The 11,605-nt window shown below is 51.3% G+C and overlaps 3 protein-coding genes across 3 annotated transcripts; 1 reads left to right on the top strand and 2 right to left on the bottom strand.

The window, feature by feature from the left end:
• Window positions 1-1,228: 1,228 nt before the first annotated feature.
• PFICI_02830 (uncharacterized protein) lies at window positions 1,229-4,261 on the bottom strand (the record flags this gene model as incomplete). The annotated part of the gene is made up of 3 exons (XM_007831411.1): window positions 1,229-1,759; window positions 1,905-3,951; window positions 4,035-4,261. 3 exons carry the CDS (start codon window positions 4,259-4,261, stop codon window positions 1,229-1,231), a joined length of 2,805 nt encoding a protein of 934 aa, XP_007829602.1.
• Window positions 4,262-6,168: 1,907 nt separating this feature from the next.
• On the top strand, window positions 6,169-7,850 carry PFICI_02829 (uncharacterized protein; the record flags this gene model as incomplete). Its single annotated transcript, XM_007831410.1, has 2 exons — window positions 6,169-6,259; window positions 6,319-7,850. 2 exons carry the CDS (start codon window positions 6,169-6,171, stop codon window positions 7,848-7,850), a joined length of 1,623 nt encoding a protein of 540 aa, XP_007829601.1.
• A 603-nt stretch (window positions 7,851-8,453) lies between these two features.
• Window positions 8,454-10,083, bottom strand: PFICI_02828 (uncharacterized protein; the record flags this gene model as incomplete). Its single annotated transcript, XM_007831409.1, has 2 exons — window positions 8,454-9,887; window positions 9,946-10,083. 2 exons carry the CDS (start codon window positions 10,081-10,083, stop codon window positions 8,454-8,456), a joined length of 1,572 nt encoding a protein of 523 aa, XP_007829600.1.
• Between the last annotated feature and the right edge of the window lie 1,522 nt (window positions 10,084-11,605).

Below are 11,605 nucleotides of genomic sequence, written 5' to 3'. Positions count from 1 at the left end.
GGAAAAAAAAAAGGGTTGGGGGGACAGCTTTGATTGTGACCGAAAGAGTACCAACAACATCTCTTGTTGGCGTCAAAGTAGGGGGGGCATTCCACGGTTCGTCCATTGGAGCATTTGGGATATTTTCTTTCCTTACCATGCCGAAATAAAACGCCATCAATGGTCTCCATATGAATACGGCGAATTCTACAAGTCGAAACCCGGAAATCTTGCATGTCTGATGAAGAGGCTGTTCCGTTTGGACATTTGTCATTGAGACAAACTGATTGTCTTACGAGAAGCCAGCGGAAGATGATTATATCTTTGTTAAAGCACGCGTTGGGATGACTGACTGTAGACCTCCTTCATATATGTTATCTCTTGTCGCAAGCTCTTCGAGATGCTTACAAGACCGTGGAAAGATGCCCATGGCAAGTTCTCGGATGTATATTCACAAAGCTTGGCCATTCATGGGAAGTAGAAGGTCAGTCGGCGTTTCTATCAAAATGTTCAGGCAATCGCAGATTATATATATACTTATCTGCTCTATTACCAGTATTTCATTGCAAGTTCAACATATCCGTGTCCGTTGGGAAGATCCTTGGTGGGTAGAAGCTAGAACTCACCTTTCACACCTAGGGGGTGCCAGAGGACTGCCAATTTCATCCTCCCTCATACTATTCATTACAACCTTGATACTATGCAAGGCCTTTCATACCCCGACATTCCATCTGGTAGGCAGAGATTTGGGCCTGACCCTTTACTGACTGCAATTGTTGGACATATCCATCCTTAAGAGAGCTGTCAAGTGGTAGGACCCGCGGCCTTTGCTCTGTTTCATGGCTCCATTCGCATCATTACTTGTCGTTTCATCAATCTCCAAAACTAGGCCACGATGTTTGGAAGTGAACTTCTGCTATTGGAAGCTTCCAATGCAGATTGATATTAGGAGCAACTTCCCTCGAGACACAAATTGTTTCACATTGGAAAGAGGCCAACAGCTAGTCAGAATTGAATATTTTCTTAGATCAAGGAAAATAGCGTTTAGCTACGTTGAACTACGAAAGGCATATATCCGTTGCCAATCCGTCTAGTTCTTTTTTATCCGGCTTTTGCCCTTGCCTTTTCCCCAAGATCCTCATTACGGTTTTAATGTAGAGATGGTTGTTATACACGGATGCCGCGCTTGCTGTCAAGTAAAGGATGGCAGATCACAAAAGCCTATGGCCTAAAGAGATGCTCGTCGGCTTTACTGGGCTGTAGCATCGTTGCCCTCGCTTGCGGGCTTGGGCTTCTCGGCTTCCTTCTCCTTTTCACCGTCCTTGGACTGAATCACCGGCTGGGCCTCAGCATCCTCCACAGGTGCCTCTGGAGACTTCTTGGTGCTGCTGTCAGGTCCTTCAACATCAGGGTGAGGCGGGGCTACCGGCACCTCGGCGTTGGGAATCTCGTTCCCTTCGCTGTCGACGACGCGAGTCCTTGTTTCGTATCTGGTTTTGAACTCTACTTTCCCGGAAAGCTCGGCGATCTGCTCTTCGTTGAGCAAGTTGCCCTCCGCGTCTCTGTACTCTACGTGTTCCTCCCTGGCGATGACCTTCTGGCCCTGGGGCTCGAACTGGGGCGCCCCGGAGATTCCCGCGGCGCCCTCCCCCCCGTTTGGGGCATCCTGGATGGGCTGTTGTGCTTGTTGAGCTGGAGGAACTTCCTGGTTGACAGCGGCCGGCTGAGAAGTCTGAGCAGCCTTAACGGCACTGGCAGTGATCTTGTCGTAGGCCTCATACTAGATAAGCGTGATATGTTAGTCCGTATCTACTTGTACAATGCGAAACTAATGTGCTGAAATCAAGAGTTGTTGTGCAGACTGGACAGAAGCCACTGCTTCATCCTCTCCCTCGAGACGGCATGCCATGAGAAGGGACACTTACACTGTCAAGGAAGGTATTGCAGTCCCAATCCCAAGTGTCGTACAACTTGACCCTGGTACACTCGCTCTTCGTCCAGGCATTACCATAAGCCAAGGGCGACAGAAGTGAAAAAGCCACAGCAGTCACGGCCAGGATGGCAACAGCGCCCGTCTTGTTGACAATCGGGTTGCTTCGGATTCCAGGAAGGGGGAATCGAGCAGTGACAAAGTCATAGAGCTGGCAGAAAGCCAAGACCGCAAAGTAGAGTGCCGGGAAATAGTGGTGCAAAAAAAGCTGACGCTGCATGAGGTAGAAGGGGAAGTAGTGCAGAGCCCAACCAAGGACCGAAGTACCGATCTCGTAGTCGAAACGCTTGAACGTGGCGTCATCGTAATCTCTGCAGCTTCGCTGCCAGCGGAGAATGGCGATGCCCTTGAAGAGCACGTAGGTAATGATGGCAGCCGTAGACGTGTACCAGACCACGGGGTTACCAATCAGATAGATCTGACGATTGTTCTTGCCCCAGAAGTTGATACCACGGCGCAGGATGGGCCAAGACTCGGGACGCGAGTCCCAGGCGTGAGACTCGACCAAGCCAGCGTTGGTTCGCCACATGACCTTTTGCAATTCCCAGAACTTGCCGAGGAAGCCAGGACGGACGTAGTTTGCCTTCTCAGCATCGGGCCCGAGCGAGGGGTGCTCGTTATACTCGACATACCAGAGACTGTTGGGTAGAGTACCGCCTTTTGCGCAGGTGACTTCCTGCTGCTCAGAGGCCCAGTCAGGCAACTTGACCTTGTGCGAGAAGAGAACACAGCCAGTCATGATATGAACCAGTCGGAACTTTGTCTGGATGGTTCGAACGCGCTCCTTGGCGAGATCGCCAACAGACTGCTTCTTGACAATCTCGACACGGAAGAGATCGTTGGCATCGCCAGGGAATCCTTCGTAACCGTATGCTGAAACCTCGTTCTGCCACTCAGCTTCGCTCACAGGCGGGCGCACATCGTGCGAGTGAAGGCGTCTGTGAGTGGAAATGTGGTACAAGCGAATGACGTCGCCGTCACGGACGTAGTTCTCAGTCATGTTCTTGACATTGTCCCAAGCGCCTGTGCCATTGATAGGCTCGCCGTTGATATCGAGCGGCTGAGTTTGATTCTCGATGAGCCAGATATTGTTGTCATCCTTGTGAGGGTACAGGGTAATCTGCTGTTGCTGACTGCCGCCTGGGTACATGAGCGGGTGAGAGTGGAGGTATCCACCCTGCGTGTTGACATGTCTGATGGAGAGTCTGCTGCCAAAAGCCACATCGACGGGAACATCCTGCATACCCTTGTTGTTGAGAGTAGCTTGGAACTCGGAGCTCATGAACCCATCACCTTCGCCAGGGTTGGTAAGGCACAAGAAGTGAATACCAAACATGGCCATGTAGAAGGTTGCGGGAATGATGATTAGGGAGAAAACACGAGCCAAAAAGTGCTTTGCCAGGATGCGCATAGTCACTGTCTTGGTGTCACCGAGAAGAACCCAGAGTTGAACCAAGGTCAAAGATCCAACCCAGGCAATGGTGAAAAGACCAACCCACTTGATGCTGAAGGTAATACCCAAGCCCAGGCCAGTCATGAGCAGCCAGAACCACCAAGCAGGCTGAAATGCCTTTGTAGGACCCTGTTCATGTTGATTGGTAAAGGAGTTGAAAGCCAGGGCAGTGAATGCGGTGGCAAGGACAAGAGGCGAGTCGAGGAGAATCAGGCGAGCCTGGGTAAGCAGGCCATTCTCGAAGATGATCAGAGAGGCACCAAGGGCGGCAGTTGCGGTACGGCAGCCCACAGACTTGAGAGTCAAGAACATGGTTGGCACCAACAGAATACCGCAAACAGCAGGGAACAGTCTCATGGCGACGTAGGGAACCTTTGGCTCTAGGTAGTCCTTGCCAATATCCTTGAAATCGAAATCTCCATCGAAACCGGCGAGCCAGCCAACAAGAGCAATGAGCATCTTGGCGAGCGGGGGGTGAACGTCCATGAAGAAACGGCCCTTGATGTACTTGGAAGCGAAGCCACCGAAGCTGTTGTGCGAAAAGCAGAGTCAGCAATCCGAATGAAAACGTGCGCGGCTATGCTCGACAATCTGCAACAGAGAATCACTTACTGGACCTCGTCAAAGACGACGCTGGTAGGCTGGTAGATGCGAAAAAGTCGCACAATGGCACCGACAACGGTCACAAGAAACATGACCTGGTAGTCGGAGAAAGGTAGGAGGAAGACATCATTGTCGGCAACGCCATCAGAGGCGTAATCGTCGTTCTTCTTGACCACAGGCTTGCTGTTGGTCAACGAAGCGCTCTTGGGCTTCGCTGCGGCGGCGGCTTTCGCCATGATGGATGTATTGGAGGCAAAACGAGCTTGAGCGGTAGATGAAAACAAGAGGCGTAAGAATGGGAAACCAAGTTTGACTGGTGGCCTCTTCTCCTGCTTCCGAGCTCGAATTCGCTGTAGGGCCACAAGCTAGACAGGAGCAGTGTGTGTGCTACCTACCCCGGATCGCGAGTGGTGGTGGGGGAGAAGAAAAAGGGCAAAGAGGCAAAAGAAGGTCGAGAAGAAGATTGGATTATTACAAGGAAATCATTTGAGAGAAGAACCCCGGTGCAGAAGAAGAAGGATAATTTTTGCTTCGAGGGAACAGGACAGAAAAAGAGTCCTTCGAGGGGTGTTCGCGGTTTGGCGATAGGGAGGTGGGAAGAGAATAGGTGGTTGATAGCTGTTCAGGGGCCGCGACTATGTTCGCATCCAGCCTTTGGAGCTAGCGTCGTCTGTAGGTGTAAGCTTTCAACATGTGGCCTCATCCTCAGTGGGAGAGACCCGAAAATTGCGGGCGCTTTCCAAAAAAGAAACAGGGGTGTGTTCAAACTACAGAAGGGGACCAGCCAGCTTTCGCCAGGCCCAGCTGCCACAACGCGTCCAGACTGGGACTGGCGTCAGATGGAATTCTAAAAATTGATTCGTCTGGTCTCCCGAAGCCATAAAATTATCTTGTGCAATACGGGAGTTTCATCTTACACGAAGACAGACAGCAATTCAGACTCAATTGACCTAGGCATTTCTATTATGATCGCTGCATTTTTTGCACACTTGTGCAGAGATTCATGTCTAGCTATTCACTTACTCTCTGACAAGATACAAGCATCGAGTACGTGCAAAGAGCTCAAGCTTGAAATAGGCGGATAGGTATCAGCTCTGATAAAGAGAGGACCCTGAACCGCGTTGGAGCTTGGTTGGGGTTCTTCGTACACATCCCTAATGGGCAAGCTACCTACCTTACCAACCCAGGTCATTCTAGCGTAGGGCGGGTTGTGCTGGGGCCGCTACCATTTAATTCAATTCATATAAGCTGAAAAAAGACTGGCAAGCGTTTCTCAAGTCTTGTAATTGCTCGACTACCGGATCTTTCTTGTGCACCACTTTCATATTACGTGTCAACAAGTCAAGCTTTGAGATAATGCATATATGTCTCAGCCTCTGATCAAAATGCACAAATGGGTATGAGACCTTATAGTATCAGGCCTATCGCCAAACACATACAGCACATTGGTACCTAGCTATCAATTTTGCTTCTTACCTGCGTCCAACTAGGTAGCGAGCTCGCCCGTTATTTCGGACACTCCACTTCACACGATGTATACTAGATACATATGTAGCCTGAACCAGCCATTGCCCTGAGGAATGCTGCAAGCAGTTAATTGTCTTTGTTGCCTGCAATTGTTGCCTATATTCAGATTTGCTTCAAAATCCAGGATATTGAGCAGATAAAACGCGAAACAGTACCATTTAGATGGTCCAAGAAGAAGTGCAGTGGAATTTGTCCAGATAGGTAGTTCATGACCTCCCAAATGTCCATGTCTGAGCATTACCGTCAGGGCTACATTATAAGGTAATAATACATTACTTCCGGCTCCTACAACCTATACCTTTATTACCTGGGCATTCCATGCCCCTACACTAGCGGATTATCGATAGGCCGCCAAAGCCTGGTACCTACCTACTGGACCTACCAACGAATCGCGTCTTGCACGGGAAAATTTACCAAAGCTCCAGAGTTGGAACCCAGCCAGCTTTACACTACGTACATTAAGTACCTAGGCTAGGTGAGAAGCTGAGCACAGTCCATTTACTCCGTTTTCGTCCAACGTCTGTCGCGATCCCAAAAAAGGCATCTTGCGTTTTCATTGCTGTTGCTTGTCGGTCACATTACCACTTGAAGGAGGGTTGGCAATATCAACATCAAGATGGCCGCCGCGACTAATGGTGATGCAGCTGCCGTTCTCGAAGATATCAAACCACCCCAGGGCGTTGTGCTGCCGCCCAAGGAATTCCGAAGTATGTACAATCTTGTCCCATCCTCGTAGCTGTCGCGCGTCGCTAATTGAACCTTTCAGCTATCCTTGAGAAGACTGCCGGTTTCGTCGCCAGAAATGGCATTGTATTCGAGGACCGTATCCGCGAGAAGGAGAAGAACAACCCCAAATTCAGCTTCTTGAACCCTGCCGATCCCTACAACCCTTATTATCTATGGCGATTGAGCGAGATCAAGGAAGGTCGCGGCAATGTCGTCTCCGCGGGGCGGGCAGGCGAAGCTGCTGCTGCTGTCGAAGAAAAGCCTGCTGGGCCCCCCCAACCTCCGGACTTCAAGTTCTCGGCTCGTATGCCCAATATTAGTGCTCAGGACCTCGAAGTCGTCAGGTTGACGGCCCTGTTCGTCGCCAAGAATGGACGACAATTCATGACGGCACTTTCTCAGCGAGAAACAGGAAACTACCAATTCGATTTCTTGCGGCCCAATCACAGTCTCCACAACTTCTTCCAGCATCTGATAGACCAGTACTCCATGCTGCTGCGCGCCAGCGGTATTGACGGAGAAGGGGGGCGACAACAACAAGAACGAGTTGCCGAGCTGCAACGCAATGTTGACGACAAATTCCACGTGCTGACGCGGGCACGGCAACGAGCAGAGTGGCTCAAGCATCAAGAAGATGAGAAACACAAGAAGGAAGAAGATGCCGAGCAGGAACGACAGCAATACGCGCAAATCGACTGGCATGATTTTGTCGTTGTCGAGACCGTCGTCTTCACTGATGCTGATGACCAAGCCAACCTGCCTCCACCGACCTCGCTGAATGATCTCCAGTACGCCTCACTCGAACAAAAAGCCAAGGTGTCCGTAGGTGCCAACTTTCGCATCGAGGAAGGCTTTCCTTCGGAAGAGGACAGCACATATAATGCAACTGCTGTCCCGGCTCAGCCAAGCTACAACATCCCCCATCATCCAGCTGCATATCCTGCCCAGCCCGTGCCAGGGGTCCAGTCATATCCTCAGCAAACGCCCGCTTCACAGCCTGCGTACCAAATGGCACCACCACCCAGAGCAAATGGTTACGAGGATGAAGAATCTGCAAGGATAAGAGAAAGAGAAGAAGCTCGCGCTCGTCTACATCAAGCACAGGCTGATGCCAAGGGAGGTGCCGCGCCCCTGAAGATTAGAGAGAACTACGTGCCTCGCGCCGCGGCACGCGCTGCGAGCAAGCAGAACACGCAATTGGCGCTCTGCCCGAACTGTAATCAGCAAATACCGCTCAACGAGCTGGAGGACCACATGCGTATCGAGATGCTGGATCCTCGCTGGAAAGAGCAGAGAGCCAGGCATGAGTCCAGATATGCCACGTCCAACTTGGTGCAGGCAGATGCAGCCAACAACCTCAAGAGATTTGCCAGTCAGCGCAGTGATCTCTTTGATGGCGTGACAGGCCAGCCGATTACGGAAGAAGAGCAAGCGCGACGGAAGCGGGCTGCTCTCAACAGTTACGATGGAAACCCGGATAATCGCAGTCAGCCGCATACAGCACAAATGCAGAGTACAAATGTGGAAGAGCAGATTCGCGCCATTCACCAGAAATTCAAGCCTCAGGGTTAATCAGGGCGGGCCAGAGATGAATGTAAAAAAAGATATGATTGCAAAATTCAAAGGTACCCTGGAAGAAGGAATCACCAACTACTGCTTCTATGACGCTATCAGGTCATTCCATGGGTGACCTGAATCGTCAGGTTGAAAAACGATGGCGAAATGGGACATTACAGACTTGTAGCCATACAAACAGGTTGTGCGGTCACTACAAAGGTAAAGGCGCCCAAATATGTTTCTTAGTCTTGATCGTGCACTCGCTCATATTCAATACAGCCTTTTCAAAAAAGCCCAAAAGAGATGGATCATTCGGCGTCAACCCGTTTTTGAGTCGCATTCGTATGACTTGCCTTACTCGGACAACCACGCACGATTATGGGGTGACATGCTGTCCAAAAAAGACTGTAGAATAAATGCAGCACGTTGTATTGTGTACTAGACTGATATGCATTGTCTTGGTGCCTGTGGCATGACATGACAATAGAAAAGGCGATAGTTGATGTGTATTAATATCAGGCAGGTGCCGAGATCAGCCCAGGGCTTGGTTTTATGAGTCAAAAGCAAAATCGCTGAAGTCTATGGGACTCATCTATAGTGGCATTCGTGTAATGTCTATCAATCTTCGTCTGCATCTCCGTCCTCATCCTCATCCACGATGCTCTCGACTATTAGATTTCCACTCCTTCCTATCTTCTCCCCTAATGTTGCAGTGCTATCCGGTTCATATACAATCCTTGGCATGAGCCCAGCGATCCTGAAGGCGTATTCATGCTTGTAGCCCTCTGGCTCCTCTCGGTCCTCGTCAATCTCTTCTGAACTAGAAAGCAGATCGTAACACTCCACGAATGCATACAATTCCTCGACTGTCGTAGAAGCTGCGAATCGCCGTACGATGCGGCCGACCCCCGAGTCCTCGGGCATCTTGAGGGCCAGACGCACCACCTCCTTGACGCTGGCGTCTGGTTCAGGAACGATCTTGGTAACGCGCCATCTCCGCCACTGCTCTTTTTGCTGAGCTCTTCGCTCCGCTGCCGCCGCTTCTTCGAGAGCCCGCTTTTCAGCATCCCTCGCTGCGGCCTCGGCTTCCTTCTTCTGGCGCGCCCTCTCACGGTCCACGGCTAAGCTACGCTCATATGCACTGTCCTGCTCGGCGCGGACATTGCGTGCGGCCTCATTGGCAGTGCGCTCGGCACGCGCAGCCGCCAGATCTGGCGAATACTTGTTGATAGCCGACTGAATCTCGGCCAGATATGTAGAGCTCGAGACAGGTCCGACAAGGCGCTTGACGATGCTCATGCGGGTGCTGCCCTCTTTGGGGGTGAGGCAAATGAGGCATGAGAAAGGGAACTTGGTCGCATTATACTCCTGGGCCACCTGATATGCTTCCGAGTCGAGCACGTTGCCACCCCATAGTAGTATGTCGTTGGCTGGATCGGCGAGGAAGCTGCGCACATCGGGCGCGAGCAGAGTCTCGCGCGTAAAGGATTCAGTGTCGTCATGCTCGGGCGACATGAGCACAATAAGTAAAAATTTGAGGTCGCGCTTGGCGGTGTCGAGCGCCTGTGCAAAACCGGACTCGATAAACGGCAGACCCGTCTCGGGCCCATATTCTTCCTCGAATTCACGTCTGAACCGCGCCGCAGTATCCCGCGGCAGCAGCATACGCCGCCCAGCCGTGCCCTTCCAGCCTGATGTCACGCTCGTGGTGATGGCACGCGGACGAATCGGCGCGGGAAGAAAAGAAAGAATGTAGACGAAGGTGCGGAACAAAGTTGAGAGAGCACGGTAGCCCAGGTGGAAGGGACCAAAGACGATCGCGAGCAGCAGCGGCGGGTTATGTGTCGTTACCGGTGGGGGTACAACTCGGGGAGCCGGGTTCGGTCGGTTTCGTCGGGACGCTGGTAGTCCAAAAGGTGAGGCATCAGCCAGAAAGGACTCCTGCAGGTTCTCATGCCGTGCTGCGACGGGTGGTGGTATCGAGTCCTGGGCGGCGATGGCCTCGGCTAATGGATCAGGACCTTCACCGTCAAAGAACTTGGCAATGGCTATCTGAGGTTTTGGTCAGTCTCTGGCGGGATCCGACGGAGTCTCGCGGCTGGTATCTTACTTGTACGTTCCATTGCGACCTCTGGAGTAGTGGCACGGCATCTTTGACTTCTTGCGCCGTCACCGCCGTGTATTGCTCAAGGGCTTCTTGTTGCTCAGCTGAGAGCTGGCTTATGTCGATACCGGCGTCGTCTGACATGGTAAATTTCGCGCAGTCATCCAATAATTGTGCACTCTGGTTTGCAGAAAGCCATGAAATATGCGTGGACGAAACTGCCTAATAGCTCAGGCCTCGGTGCCTGGGGAGTTGCAAGGTAGAACCGGATGCTTGGACTTTGGAATTGGGGGGGGATCCTGCACCTAAGATGCGCGATTCAGACTTTAAACAGGCACTGACTTGTGGACCCTGATGAACAACTAACCCAAAAACAAGTGAGCAAAAATTATACAAAGAAAGATGAACGTGAACAGCAATCAGAAAGGCGATGCTGGGCAGAAGATGGGAATCGCATCAGCGGGACATTCAGGGATTCTGGGGAAGCTGCGTGGCATTAATGACGAAGATGAGTTCTTGAAATGGACTAGTCTCGGTGTTTTATTCTGCTGTGCTAGGAGATCTACGGTACCTTCAGCCTGGACGGCGGGAACTAGTCGTCCATATACTTTTCTTTCTTTCTTTTTTTTTTTTGGCTATGCAATGAGTTTGGTATGCATACAGAATCGAGTATAAACACATTCGATTAACGCTATATGGAATTTCTTTCAAGGAGAACCTTTTCACTTTAGCTAGTTGTTTTCTAAATACCTGATCTGGCTCTTGGACGACCAGAACGCGTCTCCCGGGGCACAAGGCATGAGGCTCAGTGACTGACTAATAGTATAGTGCCCCAAGTGGCTTAGCGGCTTGGATCTGTTTTCTAGGCCGCAGGGTCACAATGCCTACTTATACACAGGACTACTGAGTCTGGGATTAGGTGATGAGGAGTCAGAATTGAGACTGCTAGTCAGTACTGTGAGTACCTATGCGTAGTTGCACAGTATAGAGATAATATGCAAAGATACATGCGTAGGTAATGTAGGTACTTGCGTGCACGGGAGGCTGACTGCGTAAGACCCAAGGCTTGGCGCCGTACCTAACGTGCTGAAAGTATCGGGGCGCCGCTTCACTGGGCACATCCCACCTTTACTGCATTATCCTATCCGTCTGCACCTTATCGCCAACCTCACCCGTTGATTCTGCCGACATTGTATTTCTTCTGTCCCGCGCGCGTCCTGCTATCCGCCTCGCACCCAGCGCACGAGGTGCATTTTGAAGGCTCGTCCGAGGCGCCATTCTGATAGCGTTAAGATGGGAGCAGAATAGGCCGACGAGTAGGTGTTCATCGCGTTGATTTATTAGGGTATGCTGGAATCAATAGACTTGCTTCCACTTGTTGCTCGCACGGAAGTTCTTTGTCATCCACCACGCGTGCGTGGCCCAAAGGAAACCCCTTGGTGCAGAGCATATACTCGCCCATTTCGCCCTCGCCAACGCGCACTGGCAACAGGACGCTCACGACCACGCCCTTTTTCACTGGTGCAATTTTTCGTGTCGTGGCTGGCTCGGCTGGGGGGCGTCGGTCGCCTGTTGTCTCGTCAATTCCTCTTCATTCCCACGTCGCAGATTGCTGATTCGCGCCATTCCTTTATGTAGGGGTTGCAGATTCAACAGGAGCAGCAGT

Source organism: Pestalotiopsis fici (genome assembly GCF_000516985.1).
Source record: "Pestalotiopsis fici W106-1 unplaced genomic scaffold PFICI_Scf_2, whole genome shotgun sequence".
NCBI classification, from domain to species: domain Eukaryota; kingdom Fungi; phylum Ascomycota; class Sordariomycetes; order Amphisphaeriales; family Sporocadaceae; genus Pestalotiopsis; species Pestalotiopsis fici.
Note: the sequence above shows the minus strand (reverse complement) of the source record. Positions and strands in the feature narration are given on the sequence as shown.